Raw genomic sequence first — 18871 nt, 5'->3', positions numbered from 1 at the left:
ACGGTTTGCCACTTAACTTTGCCCATCAGAGTATGCTTGTAGCTCATAATTATAAAGCCAGGACGTTTTGCCACTTCATTTTAGCCGTTAAAGTATGCTTGTAGGTCACATTCACAAAGGTAGCATGGTTTGGTCCTGAGTAAAACTTTAGGACTATAATTGTTGTTGTTGTTGTTAGTATTATAGAGATGACTGTCTGTCAGACATATACATTGTTATGTATTAAGTGCTGAGAATTATTGCATGTGGTATGAAAGATTTCCTACGTCTGACCTTGTAGCAGTATAGCTGGAACAGTCTGTTGTAGATCCTGTCTCGGGACAGATACAGGCTGTATATCCAACCTATCTCTGTGGCGCCTAGCCCTGTAGATGCTACAAATAATAATCTACTCAAAGTAGCAGATTGTTTGGACTTGATTGTTATTATTGTTGTTATTACTGCATCCCAGAAATGTGCTGCAAGACACCAATAGCACCATACCTGCCTAAGGAAAAAAAAAGACAAGCTTTATGTCTTTTCCTAGCTTTAGAAACACGTTTTTAAACAACCAATTTATGTTTTGTAATTCATAAACATTTTTAGATTTTGTTTTGGCAGATTTAAACAGCTAAAGTCTGGGAAATTTGGGCCTGGTGTATTATTTGTTGTCACTATCAGAACTTTTAAAGCCAACAGCGTGTACAGAACATGTTAAAATTCAAAACTAGTAGCGCGAAAGGGCCACTTTTATGTTGAAAAACATCACCGGAAGTGTCTTTTTATCATCGAGTCTCACCTGACAGCGGTCCACCGCGCCCAGTGGAAGCTGGAGGCTGACTGTGGAGCTGGGGCATCCTTGTTTTGTTAACCACCGACCCAACACCAGTGAGCAAAAAAAAGCGAAGTCAAAGCCGTTTATGCTGAGCTTCTGAGCAGATATGGGATGCAGGTGGGGAGGGGTCGTTCGTCCATCGCTGAGTTAGCTGACTCCGGCTTTTATATTTCAACAATACGTGCAACACTATGGCTAAGCAGTACGATGTGCTCTTCCGACTCCTGCTTCTCGGAGATTCTGGGGTTGGGAAAACATGCTTGTTATGCAGATTCACGGACAACGAATTTCACCCATCTCACATCTCCACCATCGGTAAGACGCTGCACTGCCAGCAGGACTCGTTTGTTACCTGTTTTCTGCACTTCATGTTGATCAGCTTCCTGATTTATCCTAACCCTCTTTCATCGTTTTATATGTGTGTGTGTGTCCCTTTTTTGTGGCCAATAATTTTTTACCAATTAGATCCAATAAGGTTGAACGGGAAAGTGCTGCGTTATTACTTAACCATAGCAGTGAATTCATACAGCAGAAATAGAAAAGCGTGATTGGATTGTTTGGAGAAGCCCTGAGAGGGGAAGAGCCAACACTTGGCAGCCATGCAGATGAGTTCACCAACTACCAGCGCTTGGCACTGACTATGCAAACGAGTGCCATTCAAAAAAAATAACAAAAAAATTTATATATATATATTCTCATATATATGAATGAGAAGTGGACGTTTTGCATCAGCATCCTTGTTACCGGTTAAAGTGGGGCCCTGGAGTCAGCAGGTGTACATTAATTGGCTGCAAGTGGTTTCTGATCAAAGTTCCTTCTCAACTCAATGCCTGGCACAAATTTAGTGACCCATTCTGTGAGGTCTTTAAATAAAATGTAAAATCTTGTAAAATGAGAGTTTGTCAAATGATTAAAACTGCAAACATCACTGACTAAATATCAGTTACACAATCCTGGTATGCACTAATCAGATGTTCTCTCTGTGACTGACAGGGCTGACATGTTCAGCTCCTTCTCTGTTTGCAGAACAAACTCGTAGATTTGCCACTTCCCCGTCGATGACTATTGACTCAGCAAAGCCGAGCCAGCCTTCATTCTCATAGTTAATATGGGCTGTGCGCTTCGTAGTTTGGATTCAGAGTCACGACAGGCGCATTACCATGTTTTCCTTTGAGGTGAGGGAAATAAGGATATACAGTAAGCAGTGGGTTTTACTCACATGCTGCTGCAGAGTCTGCAGGCTGTGCTCTCTGTGTGTGTTTAGTTAATAGAGAGATCTGCAATTTGCCAGAAATGAAGAAGGGAGCATACAAACATTGCCGTGGGTGAAGAAAAAGTCAGGAAATGCTCCTGCTGGTTGTGAGTGATAACTTACTCTTGTAGTGAAAAGACACACAGAACATGTTGTCGAGATAAGGTCGAGGCAATGAATCATGAATCCGGTGCTAAGCCATGTATTTACAGGCGGATATTACTTCACAAGATCCAATATAAAAAGGGAATATAAACACGACCGTGTCTCTATTTGTTTCTTCCTTTTTATTTTTGGACTCCTTTAGTAGTAGTTAAATAAATGCCTTTGTATTAGTTTGAATAATGCTCCTGTAAATAATCCACACTCTATTAAGCTCAAATTCATTTAAAGGCTTGTCTTCCCTCATGTTTTTGCCAGCCAGATGTGATATATGCCCACATGCATACAGCTGCAAAGGCTGCAGTATGCTATTTTAAGTCCTAGACCTATAGCACTCCACAGGAAACTTCCACCCTGGAGAGAGTGATGCTTACAACCTATGCAGCAAGCCTTTCTCTTGTCTCCTACAAGGAAAATCCCAGCTGTTTGTGTATGTTGAAAATGATGACTATATCGATCTTTTTGTGCTTTTGTTAGACCATACCCAGTGTTCACAAGCACAGCTGGATGTGGTAAGAATCTGCCGTCTGGCAGGCAGTGAAATCCAGACTCATATGGGCCAGAAGAGCTGTTGGCAGCAGGTGGTGCCTATAAGCCACACTGAGAGGTCTTTCATGAAATAATTAAAAGTTAATTCTTCTGATAAACAGGGCCCACAAACTCCAAGGGGAAAGAGAGAGCAGGAGCTCAAGAGTGACCATCATCAGTGCTTTCCTTCAGCGGTTCAATGAATCATTTCCCAACCTTCACGCTGACAGAGGGATATAAATTCTCTCCCCTGTCCCCCTCATTGGTTATTCCATTATTTATCACACCCCTTTACGGTCCACTCATTCATTTTCCCGCTCCTAATTATCCCCAAAACTGCTGCTCCCATGGCTTCTCATTTTTTCCTTCATAAAACACTATAAAACCTTTGTCTCTCATTAAGCTGATGCTCCTGCTGTTACTCAGAATGCTACAATCACAACATGCAGACATTAACAGCTCCTAAACAGTGTGATAATGAATAGATATTTCTAAGTATGTGGATACCTGAAAACATATATATGAATTTTCATTGCTGTTGTTATACTGTAGACATTAATCTGCTGCAAGGCATTTGAAGACGGTGAATTTTCTCCCATATAGCCACAAGAGCATGAATTAAGGTTGTCAGCTGTGACTTGTGGGGGAAGGGTTTTTAAGTGTTTCCACACCTGAAATCCATCAAAACTAGCTGTTTTGATGGATTTCAACTAGCTGTTGTTGTTTAGCTGGCATTGCGTGGAGGATATTGTCATGTTGACATGTTGTTAAACTAACAGGCTTGGTTCAGACCAAAACTATAAAAACAAAGCTGGGAAAACACGCCCACTGTTTCTAGAACTGCATTTTCCTGTGTTTTTACAGCATTTTGTTGTCACGTGACCTGTAAATGCTCTTTGGCATTTGATGACAGGTCAGTCCCTGCCATTTCTGCAGGAAGCAATTTTAAGTTATACATAAATATAAAACTGTCAAATTGCATTCATTTACTGTAAAGTACATGCAGACAGGTTTTCTAGCATTAAACAGTTATTTTTACACTGAAATTACTGTAATTTAGATCAAGTTTCCTTCTATAAAAACATCGCAATACTGTGCTGTGTAAAATATTGGCTATACACTGTAATATTGTCAGCCTGTTATTTAATGTCATTTTAACGCCGATACTTTAATAACCATTGGAAGATTAATTTTGCATGCTGTAAATCTATATACACAATCACTTTATTGCAAAACCCAGTTCAACTGCTCGTTTACACAAATATCTATCTGCCAATCACAAGGAAGCAAATCAGTGCATTTAGGCATGTGGACACGATCAAGACAATGGACATGAATTCGAAACAGGGCATCAGTAAGAAGAAGAAAAGTGATTTAAGGACTTTGAACATTGCATGGTTGTTGGTGCCAGATGGGCTGGTCTGAGTATTTCAGAAACTATTGAAGTGCTGTGATTTTCATGCATAGCCATCTCCAGAGTTTACAGTCGGAGAGCAGAGAAGAATTGCCAGGCTGCCTTGAGCTGATAGAAAGGAAAAGGTAACTGAAATAAGCACTCAGTGCAATCAATGTATGCAGAAAAGCATCTGTGAAAACACGTTGAGCCTCACATGGGCTACAGCAACAGAAGAGGACACCAGGTGGCACTCATGTCAGCTAAGAAACTGAGCCTACCTCTCAGTGGACTCACCAAAATTTGACAACAGATGACTGAAAAAAGGTTGCCTGACCTGATGAGTCTTGATTTCCGCTGTGACATTTGGATTATTGTGTCAGAATTTGGCATAAGCAACATGAAAGCATAGATTGATCCTGCCTTGAGTAAACAGTTCAGACTGGTGGTGGTGGTGTAATGGTGTGGGGGATATTTTCTCGGCACCATTTTTGAGCCCCTTAGCACCAACACAACAGCCTACCCGTGTACTGCTGCTGACCATCTCAATCCCTTTATGGCCGATTAGCCATCTTCTGTTTTTATTTCCAGCAAGACTGCATGTCACAAAGCTCAATCATCTTTCTGGAACATATCATTGAATATCCTGCACGTAGATGGCCTCCATGCTCATCAGATCTTAATCCAGTAAAGCACCTTTGGGATGTGATGGAACAGGAGATTTGATCATGATTGGACGTGCAGCTGACAAATCTGCGGGTACTATGTGACGCTATCATGTCGGTGTGGTCCAAAATCTCTAAGGAATGTTTCCAGCAACTTGTTAAGTTTGTATCATGCAGAATTAAAGCACTTCTGAAGGCAAAATACTCACGCAGTGCAGACCGTCATGTGTGACTTACAAATCTTCTGCCAGAAATCTACTTTATAACTTGTGACATAGTCAGGAACCTCTTTTAAGCTTATGGCGTAACCTTCCACGTAACCTGATGTGCACCTTGTGAGAAGTGTAACTATACGTCCGGTCAATGCAACCTGCAATGACTTGAATGGCGTAGACGTTTGCAGCGTAGGATTAAAAATTCCCACAGAAGACTAAATCAAGCTTTAATCCGTGTCCACATTTGCGTCTCCTGAGTTACGTTTGTTGTCTTTCTTGCACTGAGACAAGATCCCTTTTTTCATTAGTATTCACCGTTGCCATGTTACACTGGAAACCACTTAACACATCCACAGCAATCAAAATCTAAGCACTAGCTACAAAATAACACCACATTGCTTTTAAATATGAACTTAATATTTACACTTCCTTAATTAGCCATGTCTGGCCTGGGTCCAGTTTATTTTTTAAATTTCTGTATGTTATGCACTAATTGAAGTAGTGGGTCATCTCTAATATGCTTTTAAATCATTAGACTCCACAGAAACTTGCCTTTATTATTATTTTCTATTAGATTTAACACAAGCATTTGAAGTATTCACAAAATAAAGCACCTTACTTACCTTAAAAAATTCCTATATCTTTTACAATACTTTCTTCCAGCATATTTAGATTCATTGCCTTCTGAAAGAGGTGTTCGATAGGCAGTTAGTGTGAGTCACTTGGTCTCTTTACCATGAAATAAAATCAGTGCTATAGTCATTAAAACTGCCACTGCATGTATGAAACGAGAAACTATGACTTAGCTTTCTAGTTTCAGCTGACTAAAAATGGAAAGATTGAATATTAAGAGTCAAACAAGGCCACGGTAATTGGAGCAAGAGTTCTGATCGCACCTGAATGAGAAATACTTCCTCTCTTGTTGAGGTATTTCATTTTATTTTCACAGATAGCTGTGTTCGGGGGCTGGAGCGTGCACACTTGTCTGACAAAGAGCAGCTGCAGAGATGATTTAGTAATGGTATTCAGTCACACTGCTGAGTTTAATCTTCCTCACTGTTACCTTGCCAGTCTTGTCACTGGCCTCATTGGACCTCCTGGCTGTCAAAACACCAATAAAATATCAGCCCTGTGCTGCTTTATATCATAGCTCAATAAGCAGCTGTCCACATTGTACTTATCCCGGTGGTGTTATGGTTATACACGTAGCTCGCTGCTGCTCGATAAGCTCAGTGCTCTAAAGGGTCAGAAATGGATTACGGCCAGCACAGATGGCTATCCTATTGTAGGAGGTTATCAGGGAAACAGAGGTGTTGTCATAGACTTGGCTTTTCTGCGCCTGTCCATAGCACAGATAGCGTAATCTTACGAGTATATTATGTCAGCTGAGGTGGCTATAGTTGAGGTTGTATTTGTCAGGAAGTTTCAGATGGCTGGCGACTTTACTGCATGTTTCTCTTACTGCAGTTCCTGTCACGTCTCTAATGTGTCTTTCTTAAAAAAGACAGGAAAAAGATATAAATACACACAGTATACAGCGTTTTGTCTTGAGTCAACCCTCATTTCTACTACTATAGGCGTCTTTTAGTTTGCTAGGCTTCTTGAAGGACATTCAAAGCTCTAATTTGGATTTTGTTCTGATCACTGTCAAGATGATTCCACACTGCTTCAGTAACTTTGAGGTCCAGGCTCTGGGAAGGCCAATCCATGACTGATAGTGTTACTATCTGCGTGTGCTTGCATTTGAAGTATTTGGGAATATTGTGATGCTGAAAAATTGACCTGTTGTTTCATTTTTCTATATGGTATTACAAAATCCGGTGGTACTTTGTGTTCATAAATTAATCCGTTTTGAAAAGATTCCCAACACCGCTGGTTAAAATTCAGCCCCAAACCACGACAGAGCCTGCACTCTGTTTTACAGATGTACAACTGGAGAGATTCAGTGATATTCCTCTCTGCTGACCTCCTGCATACACATCGACAATGATTTCCTTCTTTCTGAATGACTTTCAGATGCTGTTCATTTGCTATAGATTAGTTTTTTTTAGGCCTTTTTTTTTCTCAAGTTATCCAGTTCCCCAAAGATACCATTTAGAATTGGTTCTTTCCTAAATTAGGTGCACAAGAATTTGTATCTAACATTTAATCATAGAGTATAAACTTTTTGACCAATTGACCCTGAACGTTTCATACTGAGAGTCATTTTCAATGGTTACTCGGACACAAAAAGATTCACAGTGCACAGCCAAGATTGACGCACCAAAACCAGAAGGTCGTCCCCTTTTTCTATCACCATTACAACTTCCTCCTTCATCCACAATGTGGCTCAGCTGCAGACAGTTCAGCGAGAAGTGGCTCAGATCACACGGCTGAGCTGCCACCCTCAAGCACAGATTAGGTACAGGCTACAGAAGTTTGTGAGATTACTACTTTTGCAACTCTAAATATTTCTTCTGTCAAACTTTTAGTCTTAATTGTCAACCACTGCTGACTGAAGTAAGCTCCATGAATTGAATATGTTTTACACAACTCTTTCTGGAGGCTTTGCAGAAGTTTTTCATACATGCACTCATACACCTCAAGATCCTTAAACAGATTTCATTTTAATTAAATCTTTCTAAAATAATTTTTTTAAGACATGTGACATTTTAGTACTGATAAAAAAGGTTTTAAGTAGAGATTCCTTAAACTCATCAGCATTTGCCTTCAGCATTTCTATACTTATTTGTTTCCTTCTTCTTTGAAGCAGCTGACATCTATTAGTAAGGTACATTTCTGCCATCTACTTGGCTTGAGTGTAGTTAGAAGACCCTTTGTTATAAAATCACTCCAAGGGTTCAGTATTAATCATCCAAAGTTTTTGTTATACTGTGTTAAAGCAACATTTTTCCTGGATAACCTTCTTTTCAACCCATTAAAGCAGACTGTGTCATCCTGCAACTGTCAAATACAACAGGTGCCAAGGAATGTAAAAGCTACTTCACTAACTATAAACTAGCATAAACCCCTTTCCTATGAATAGACACATTACAAATGCTAACTTAATGACGTGTCTTTTTCTTCTCTGGTCCTCAGTCACATGTTGGCTGCATAACTTGGTATTCAGTCATAAAACACTTTGACAACCTTTTCTCTTGGACCTTTTCTAAAATTCTGTAGAATTTTTCCTCCGGCTCAGATATTTTAGCCATGTTAAAAAGACATGTTCCACTGGTTTTCTCCCTTGACATCGCTCAAACCCCGTGTTTTGCTTTCACATCCTCGCTCTTGCTTTTATTCCCTCATGTGCTATTATCAGCCTTAAATTTAAAAAAAAGTTTTGCCACGTTTTTCCTCTATGTGTTCCTGGTACTGAAGAATCCCAATAAGATTGTGTTTCAATACAGATTAATGACAAGTTTATTATTGCCAAAGAAGGATTGCCCCTTGTCCTTGTGTTCCCCAAAGACAACAGCTGTTGACAGCTGTTGTCTGTCCTCTGCTAGTAATGCTAGTCATGCATGTCAGATCCATCCCCCAGTGACTGGGTGTCAGTGCCAGAGCATCCATCCGTCCATCCATCTGTTAGTGAGCCTGTCACCATTACCTACAGCACGCTGACATATTTTACTGCCTAATCCGTCTTGCACAGTCAAACATAGTCATCCCAGTAATTAGTCAAGTCAATTTTGGGTGTGTAGCCATTTGTTTTTACATGGCTCTCAAACTGCTGATTGTGAAATGCTGCCGTGTTCAATTAACTGCTGTCTCTCATACTGTGCACATTGTGCCTCTGAAGGGAAGAAGCAAAGCTGACAAGAAGCGTTTGTTTTTTTCAAGGTGTTCCTCAAGATTAATGTTTTTTTTTTACAGAGCTACAAAAGCTGAGCGCAGGATTTAGTATGCAGTATTCATATCGCTAACTCAAATGTGTGCAAGTCACGGACACGATTCAGCTCTATTCTCTAGCATATATTCCCTCATGACAATAAAAAGCAATAACATTTCGAATAGTAACAGACTGTCAATCAAATGTACTAGTGTGTTTCCTTTTAAGGCTTTTTTAACCGATTGCAGATAGTTGCAACATTTATGGCTGTAACAGCAGTTACACATGCTTTTTTTTTTTAAATTCTGTCTTTGAACAGCAGTATTCAGGGCGTTCTACATTTTTTCTAATGCAGACTGAAAAATGTGGGGAAAAGAAGCTCAGAAAACAGACATTTTTATGTTGAAGGCTGTCTTTGTTTCTACGTGCTTTGCAACTACAACTAAATTTGCCTCATTTCGCACAGTTGTTATAAAGTAATCAAAAGCAATATAAAAGATGAATGTCGCCACGGTGATGCCACGCATGGGTGTTGAATTCTGCATAGCGGAGGTTCAGTGTTACCATTTGGCCGCTGACAGGTTTTTCTTAGAGCTAAAAATGCCCACAGGCTGGGGTGCTAATGCTAGCAAGTTTGGTTAGCAAAGTGAACTGTATACATGCAATGAAAAGGCATAGATATGCAAAGCTGAAGTACGAACCTTTTTGGTGGTCTGCATCAATATTAATCTGATTATTCCATTAAATGCTCAAAAAGGCACAAACACATTGGAGAGCCAACTTCGTTTAGCGGAGATGAACTGAAAGTTAAAGTGACCACACTCGTAACTCCAGTGTGCAGAGAAATAAGTTATGAATAAAACAACTTTAAATTGTTATGAAGAGGGAAACTGTCCTAAGAGGCTCAAACAATTTTTCTACCAGGCTGTAAACACACTTTTTTTCTGCTGTAAAGTTGGCCCTTTAACATGAAAGTCTATCGGGACTGGCTCATTTTTGAAGCCTCAAGTGGCCATTCTAGCAACTGCAGTTTTTGTTGGGTTTTTCAGCTTCAGGGGTTCCTGCTTGTCCAATGCCAGCTTGATGGAAAAACCCCTTCTTCCTGTCAATAGGATAAGTTTTGTAAAATGGCTGGCAGGATGTCTGACTGGATGAAAAACCCACTGAAGTTGATTTTTTTTTTTTTTTAGCAGCTGAAAGAAGACAGTGTAGGCTGAAGCATGACTTGCTTTTCTCAAAATAGAACTTAGACTTTAATGATTTGTCAGTTTAGTTTTCTTGATTTTCCAGATTTGGTCAGATTCGTATTTGTAGACATTCACTGCTAAACTGCAGAGCCCATTAGGCTTTCTGTCTATATCCGCATTTTCTGCTCAAATCATTACAATTTCCATGAATGACTATCTGACTTGCTTAATACAATGCAGGAAGACAGCATCTTTTTTTAATGGTCTCCTCTCTTGTCTCAAGCCTCGGGCGCAGCAAGCTGCTGATTGTGATGCTGACCTTTCATTTAGTCTGAAATCTCTCTGGTCAAAGGCAAAGGTTGAGTATAACTTTTAAATGAGGCCCCTTATTGTCAAGCCAGTTCACTCTAGCCTCCAGCAACATTCACTGGACTCCTTCTTAGCCCAAGTATAATCTGAAAACAAGTTCGGCCAGCTGTAGTAGATATGCCAGCTTTTCCTTATGTCAGTGTCTTAGAAAATGAACCTCATAATAAAAAACACAAGCAGGACGTTTTCCATTTCTGTGAATCGATTGGACCCGGTAGCTCTTTCTGTGCGCGTGATGCTGGCTGTGGCACAGGGGTGTTGAGTATCAGGTTAATTGGGATGAACAGTTAATTGATTTCCCAGGGATTAGTGCGGTCTATAGAAGCCTGTGGGTGTGCTTTGTATTGACTTAACTGCATTAGTCTGCATTATAGATAGAGAAAGGAGATGAGGAAAACAATGACTGTAGTTGAATGTAAAATCTGATTGCTTTGTTTAGGCAAGGCAAGTTTATTTGTATAGCACAATTCAACAACAAGGGGATTCAAAGTGCTTTACAGAGACATTAGAAACAAAAACAAATAAAAAGCATGATTTAAAATTGATTAAAACAAGCAAACAAACAAACTAATTAACAAACAAACAAAACAGTATATAAAATCAAAACAGATAAAATCAGAACAGTAGATAAAATCAGTAGTTAAATGTAAGTTTTGAAATTTAAGCTTAAAAGTGTGGATTTGGTGCTTTATTCAAATGCAGCTGAGAATAGGTGAGTCTTCAACCTGGATTTAAATAAACTGAGTGTTTCAGCTGATCTGAGGCTTTCTGGGAGTTTGTTCCAGATATAAGGAGCATAAAAGCTGAATGCAGCTTCTCCGTGTCTGGTTCTGACTCTGGGAACTGATAAAAGACCAGATCCAGATGACCTGAGGGATCTGGAAGGTTCATACTGGGTCAGGAGGTCACTGATGTATTTTGGTCCTAAACCATTCAGAGCTTTATAGACCAGCATCAGAACTTTAAAGTCTATCCTCTGACGGACAGGCAGCCAGTGTAAAGACCTCAGAGCTGGACTGATGTGGTCCACTTTTTTGGTCTTAGTGAGGACTCGAGCAGCAGAGTTCTGAATGAGCTGTAGTTGTCTGACTGATTTTTTAGGTAGACCTGTAAAGATGCTGTTACAGTAATCAAGCCTACTAAAGATGAATGCATGGACTAGTTTTTCCAGGTCCTGTTGAGACATCAGATCTTTTATCCTTGAAATATTCTTGAGGTGATAGTAAGCTGACTTTGTAATTGTCTTAATGTGTTTTTCTAAGTTTAGGTCTGCATCCATCACTACACCCAAATTTCTCGCCTGGTTTGTGGTTTTTAGATGTATAGATTGAAGTTCTCTGGTGACCTGTAATCGTTTTTCTTTGGCGCCAAAGACTATTACCTCAGTTTTGTTTTTGTTTAGCTGGAGAAAATTGTGGCACAACCAGTCATTGATTTCCTCAATCCATTTACCAAGAGCCTGTACAGGGCCTCGGTCTCCTGGTGACATTGTGATATATATTTGTGTGTCATCTGCATAGCTGTGGTAGTTTATTTTGTTGTTCTTTATAATCTGTGCCAGTGGGAGCATGTAGATGTTAAACAGAAGGGGTCCCAAGATGGAACCTTGGGGAACTCCACATGTGATACTTGTCTGCTCAGATGTGAAGTTACCTATTTAAAGACTTACTATAGCAGTTGTTTGTTATTATTGATATTCAGGGGGTTTGGGGGTATTGCCATGCAAAACAGGACTCAGTTTACTGCAGTTTCTCTGAGATCCTGGCTTCAGGCTCTTCTTCTACAGTCTTATTACATATACACTACTGTCAAAAAGTCCTCATTTCCCCACATTTCTTTATATGTTTTTTTCTAAGGAGCCAGAATTTCTTATAATTTTTAAGGCTATATTGAACAAGAGTTTTCCAGAGTTTCTGAAGTTCTTTCAATGTTTATCTTTGGTGATTTGTTGCTTTGTCATTCATTTGAAGTCCACTCCTTGCACATCACTGTTGCAAAGTCTTTTAATTTGTTAACCACTTAAGACTTACCTATGAGTCTTTGGAGCATTAAAAAGGACACCTAACTCAAGGAAACCAGTGTTGTGTATACAAATAACAGTCAACTCAGCGAAGAACCAATTTTAAATTGTGTCTTTTTGCATTTTGGTCTTAGAAGCCTTTAACAAAAACTTAGCATTTTAAGCATTTCTTTCATTAATGCAAGGAAAAATTGTATGAAATAGTGTTTTTGCACAAAGAATGTGATTCACAAAGAACTATTAGTGAAAAAACCTGGCATATGTCAACATGGTAAGATGTGGAAAGCAGCAAAAGCTTAATTTTTTGTCCTGACAACGATTCCAAACATTTTATAAAACAAACCTAGTAAAAGCATGCATGTGTGGTAAATAAAAAATGCCACGGTGCACAAATATCAGTCATGGATTGGCCTCCCCAGAGCCCAGACCTCAATATTATTGAAGCAGTATGGGATCATCTTGACAGAGAACCGAACAAAAGGCAGCCAACATCCAAAGTAGAGCTTTAAAGTTTTGAATCTGCTTAAAGACATTACAAGAAAGCTTGTCTGAGGGTTGAATAATTAAAATGCTCATACCAAATATTGACTTTCAAGCTCAACAGACTTGTGCAAAACCTAGTTTTTGCTTTATATACTGCATTTCCATGTATGTTTGTCCATGTCTCCATAAAATGCTGCACATTTACAAGCAAAGTATAAATGCCTAAAAACTAAAAACTCTCATATATGTTTAAAAATGGACAGTCCTCATGATAGCAAATAAACTTGCCCCTGTCTGACTTTCTGTGAATAATATCACACTCAGCTGTCTGAAATAGATCAGAGATCGCTGAAGCGTGAGTGACTGCTTACTTAACCCCTTCCCAGCTCTCTTTTCTTTCTTCCCATCCCTCCTGTTTGCTGTTATGTTGTGCTCAGTTATCATATAGCTCTTTTTTTTTTCTTGTTCCACCTCCCCAACCCCTCCCCCACGCAGTCAATACAAAGGACTGAACTAAACGAGCACTCTGCTCACTGGATCATTAGCTCGACCTTCTCTCAGGCTGATTATACAGGGATGATGTGCCTCTCTTTGTGTTAATGTTTCCTATGATGTTGCAAAGCTGGAGCAGATAGTGGTAAACGTCCATCTGTCGGACAAGCTTGGTTAATTAATGTTGGTCGCTTACCGAAAGGAGAGTGTATACAATTCTGACAACAGTCAGAGCATTTAGGCTGTCTCTGGGAGAAATATCAAATAAAGCTACTTTGTGAATGTGATGCTGTGTTTCCTCATCGTATCTTCTCCCTTGCAGGGGTCGACTTTAAAATGAAGACACTACTAATAGATGGTATCAAAGTCCGCATACAGATATGGTAAGAAACTGGAAAGAGACAAAATCTTATTATAAGGTGTTGTATGTTGTTTGAAGGGTTAGCCATAGACTGCATGTGAAAAATAAAAAAAAGTATTATGTAAACCATAATGCCAGCTACTGATATGTGGACTACTGTTCTATAACCTCATGTCAGGCATTAAGGCTGCCGCCATCTCGGGGGGTTATTTGAGCACAAAGGGACCATATTTGGATTGAAGGGTGGAGATAACAAGCTTGGTTAGCAAGGTGTATTCATAAATTGCATAATTGCTAATTAGTGATAAAATAAAGTAAAATGTGATTTCAAACCACAGATATTTCTCGATTTGAAGACATAGTATGACCAAGATTTACAAAATATTTTTTTAATAGTTTCCCAGATCAAAAATGAATGATTGAGTCCAAAAACTGTAACACAGAAAACTATTTTCCCAGAGACTTCTATAGGATAAAATTTCTTTTTCCAACCTCAGCTATCTTCATCTGGCGGCCTTCAGATAGCATCCAGGTTTAAAGCCCACCTGTTTTGACTTCACCTAGAAGATAGCACGTACATTTTAATCACGTATGTTTTACTATTTTTGTAGCACCAAACCTGGAGTTTGTGCCCTGTCATAACTCACAACTAGAGTGATGACATTTTCCCAAACTTAACCACTGATGCGTCACACTGACGTTGTAGAATTAAGTAGAAATCTAAATGCATGAGGGAATTTTCTTTTCATGCAAAAAATTGTTAAAATGCAGCTAAATCGCTCAACTTCTTTCTTTTTTTTTTTAGAAAAGACTTTTATGAATTTAACCAGATCACAGATCAACTGCTGTTTTGTTTTGGGTTTTTTTGCATTTTATCTAGAGAGCCTATAACCCACATTTCACATACATCTGTCTACCTGAAGTCTTAACTTTGACATTGCAAAAGCTGCACAAGAGTCACTAAAAAAAGCTCTGCTGACCACAGTTTGCCCTTTTTTTGTTATTGTCTGAAAAGCTGAAAAGGTATTTTAGGTGTCTGGTCGAGATTTTGCTAAGTGTCCTCTTTAGCCTCAACACTTCTAATTACCTGCCTCCTGCACTCCATGTCATTGTATTATAATCACAAAATGAATATTCATATATGTTTGTTTTGCAGGGACACTGCGGGCCAGGAAAGGTACCAGACCATCACTAAGCAGTACTACAGACGAGCGCAGGTAGCTTAAGTCTCCTACAGTTACTCTGCCATAAATTGATGCAATATTATTTCTGCACACACACAGTACAAATTTAAGTCTAATCTGTTTTAGATTCAGTTTGTTCCAGCTACAAGAATAACCCTTGCCTAATCCTTACAGCTGCTTATGTTACTTCTCTTAAAGGAATCATAGTGGAGCCGCTACCCTGAGGTTTTCACAACAAAAGGATTTTATCTGAGACTAGTGGTGTCGTAAATGTTCTTCCTTTCCTCAAAGGAGTGTGTAGCCCTTTCGCAGCAGTATGAAATTTGTTTTGGGCTGCTAAAGAGGTTAAACTGGCTGAAACCTAATTGTCTATTTACCAGAAACTGGTAATGAAATTGAAAGGAAAGTTTCTTTATCCTGTTTTGTGCTCTAAAACAGTTGAGTGGATTTCTCTTCCAGACTGTGGCTCACAACACAGAACACACTGCCAGTAGAGGCAGCCAGTTTTCCAAGTGCTAGTCTGATTTGTTTATGGGAATCATAGGAACGTGTTATGAAATGCTCCAAAAAGGGTTCAAGCAACATTTTGTAAACATGGATCTCAAAGGTGCTTGAAAAATATGCATGTTGTTGTTGTTTTAAAATCTTTGACCGTCTCTTTTCAGGGCATCTTCCTGGTATATGACATCACGAGTGAGCGATCGTTCCAGCACATCATGAAGTGGGCCAGCGACGTGGACGAGGTGAGTCAGTGTGATTTGGGATTTAAGAACTCAATAAATCAGGCACGTTTTTCTTCAACGCTGTCGAAAGGCCCGAAGTAACAAATGGACCGAGTGTGCAGAGGCTCCAGCTTGACGAAGAACATATGGCTGGCATGGTGTGATAGAAACCAAACACACTGACCTGACAGCTATTCTGCGTTTACGGTGTTTCGTCTTCGTTTGTCATAAATATCGGAAAGAACACGGTTTTTCCACATGCGCTCACTTTTTCTTCATAAAGCTCTCTCGTCTTCCGCTCCCCTTTATCGTTTCCCAGGTGATCTTATGCTATTAATTTAGTCATTATGAATGTAATTTCCTCTATGGGTCTCTCCAAATATATCACCTATTGATGCTGGCACGCTTCCCACTTGCTTTTAATCTAGGTCTCATTTCCTGTACACTGTCGCGCTCTCTGCATTCTCCTGGCATTTGAAACATCTCTCTGCTGTGTTATCGCTTTCATTTTGTTTTCTGCTCTTCTCCCTTGTCTGTAAACATCTCTTCGTGTCCACATCACAAACCCCTGCAGTACGCTCCTGACAAGGTCCAGAAGATCCTCGTAGGGAACAAGTCGGATGAAGTGGACAAGAGGCAGGTGGCCACTGAGCAAGGCATCAAGGTGGGTCACTCTGGCATCGATGGCTATGTGTACCTAGCAGAACTTGAGTTCGATTTTGTGGCTCTGCTTTGCTGTTTAGATACCTGGGATTATTCGGGAGAGAGGGACTAAAGAAGCATAACGTGCTCAGTTTTTTTCCATTTGCTCCCATTTTCACCGTAATCTGTCTTCCAGCTGGCCAAGGCTTATGGAATGGATTTCTTTGAGACAAGTGCCTTCACCAATCATAATATAACAGAGGTGAGGTTACACGGGGAGACACTTCTCTCAAGGCCATGCACAGAAATGCATGTACCTGTAATTGCATCACGGGGTGTCTCATCATGTCTGTGTGTCTCCTCCAAAGACTTTTACACGACTGGCTGAGCAGGTGCTGGCAGCCAACAAAAAGGACCTGGATCTACTCCGGATGTCCGTTAACGACGAGCTCAATCTCACTGCTCTGGAGGAAGAGGAGGGACTCTGTGACAGTGCTGCTGGCGACCAACGCAAAGGCTGCTGGTGTTAGAGGAAAACCTTGAATCCTGACTGAACATATGTCACACATGCCACACACTTTGCACACTCCTGGAAAAATGTGTTTCCTTTTTCTTTTCTTTTTTTCTCACCAGAGGATGAGGCTTACGTGTCTGTAATTTTGATATCAGCTATGTTTCATCTTAGTATTTTAATTTGGTTTGGTGGGGCAGGGCCAAAAGTGCTAACAAGTCACTTGAGAGCAGTTTTAAGGGTCACGCGAGAAATATTTTGCTGAACAAAGACTGTTTGCCTCCTTGTAGCTGAATGTTCACCATTTTCTGAACAGTTTAGCATGTCTTTGTAACCAAATGTGATCTCTATCCACTGCAAATTTGGCAATGGACACAAAACTTCTATAAGGGGTGAAAATGAAAATCTGATAATGTTTTCTTTATAAGTTACACAGATGTAGAGTACAGAGGAACTGGTTGAAATCCCCTTTTTTACCTTCAAATGCTTTAGATCCAGTACAAGAAATTACCACAAGAGGGTGCTATATGCATTGCAAAAACAGCACTCGAGATGTCCAGCGGTCATTACATCCCTGTTTTTCCTCTTCTTCCGTTCGTTTTTGGTTTTATTTGCACTTGCAGTGGCTTCCTTCAACGGAGCGAAATGATTCTGAATATATGCATCCACTTTATTGCATTTTGTTTGCATTGTTTTCATACATATCATGACTACAGAGGAAGTGTTGCAGCTTGTAATATTATCTAAGTGGTCTGATTTACCAGTCTATGGCGAGGGAAACATCGAGAGCGAAATAATATAGTTTCCCTGTAGCAAACAGAAGGTATTTTTATTATTTTATAGAGTTTGTTTATAGAAGAAACTATAGTACAGGTGGATCGCTGACTGCATATTGCATTGTACATACCACGTTTTTAAAAGCAATGTAGATTGATAGACTCATGAGCAAGTGTACGTCATGAACTTCACTGTAGAAGGCTGTATAAAAAGTCCACATGGGTATTCTCGATGGTCTAAAATATTCCCTTTGTGAAGATAATAATGTATCGATCATTTTGTTCTTTTAATAGCTGTTTTGTACAGAGTTCAGTGGAGATGCCTTTTCTTTTGTTTGCTCACAGATTTAACAAAGGACGAATGAGGGTTCTGCATGCGTTTCACACTTTTTTCCTTTCTTTTCATTGTAACTTCAATGAAGTTAATATTCACCTAACCGTAATATAAGTGAAGCATTTGACCAGAGTTGCCTGTTTGGAGAGTAGACACAGAAAGATGAACTTTGGCTACATTTTTTGCAACTTAGTATTACTAAATGCTACTCAAAACAATTGTTAACGTGTGCAACATGTGAAGCGGCGGTATGTCGTAGCGAATTATGTTCTGGACTACACTCTAGATACACAACTTATCTGTGTTGTTTTCAGGAACTTTATTTTTCTCTTTCTTTCAGACTACTTTAATTGCATTTGTGTAACTATATTACATGCAACATGTTAACCTTGAAGAAATGATGTCTGATGTTTATGAGTAAATACTTGCAGTTATATGACACTGTGCTCAGATGTCTTCTTGGTAATCACTAAATATGATTTGGAGATGCACTACATTGTACTATGCTAAATGTTCAGGTACTAAAGACAAGATTTTAATGGCAAAAACATAAAACCTTTGCTCATTTAACCCCTTTTTAATAATTATTATCAGAATCCCTGAAATGACACGTTTCCTGCTTTTTTGTCTTTTAATGGCCATTATTACTCTTACCAGATGATGGTATTGCAGTGTGTCCAGTAACATAGAATTGCTGTATTGTAAGGCTGTGCGATATGACCAAAATCTCATATACCGATATAAGAATTCTATCGTCCCGATAACGATATAAATCACAAAAATGTAACATTTTCTGTAAATTCTGTGAATCTCGGGCAGCTCGACTTGCGTGAAGTGTTTCCAGCTTCGCGTCCTTTACCCGGAGTCGAGTGTTTTAACCGATGCATGAAACTAAACATTTTTAGACATAAGTTGTAACAACCGCCGTTTTCTTTGTATTTATTACACTG

At 39.5% G+C, this 18871-nt stretch overlaps 1 protein-coding gene across 1 annotated transcript; it reads left to right on the top strand.

Annotated features, from left to right (window-relative positions):
- Positions 1–774: 774 nt before the first annotated feature.
- On the top strand, positions 775–18348 carry rab15 (RAB15, member RAS oncogene family). Its single transcript, XM_005731166.1, has 7 exons — positions 775–1129; positions 13714–13774; positions 14909–14969; positions 15602–15679; positions 16233–16322; positions 16497–16562; positions 16669–18348. Exons 1-7 carry the CDS (start codon positions 1006–1008, stop codon positions 16828–16830), a joined length of 642 nt encoding a protein of 213 aa, XP_005731223.1. The 5' UTR covers positions 775–1005; the 3' UTR covers positions 16831–18348.
- Positions 18349–18871: the final 523 nt, after the last annotated feature.

Source organism: Pundamilia nyererei, unplaced genomic scaffold (genome assembly GCF_000239375.1).
Source record: "Pundamilia nyererei isolate P.nyererei 1_Seehausen unplaced genomic scaffold, PunNye1.0 scaffold00041, whole genome shotgun sequence".
NCBI lineage: Eukaryota > Metazoa > Chordata > Actinopteri > Cichliformes > Cichlidae > Pundamilia > Pundamilia nyererei.
Note: the sequence above shows the minus strand (reverse complement) of the source record. Positions and strands in the feature narration are given on the sequence as shown.

Coding starts and splice junctions, on each gene's coding strand:
- rab15 (XM_005731166.1), top strand. CDS start 1,006: ATGGCTAAGCAGTACGATGTGCTCTTCCGACTCCTGCTTCTCGGAGAT. Junction 1,130..13,713: donor ATCTCACATCTCCACCATCG/GTAAGACGCTGC, acceptor TCTCCCTTGCAG/GGGTCGACTTTAAAATGAAG. Junction 13,775..14,908: donor AAAGTCCGCATACAGATATG/GTAAGAAACTGG, acceptor TTTGTTTTGCAG/GGACACTGCGGGCCAGGAAA.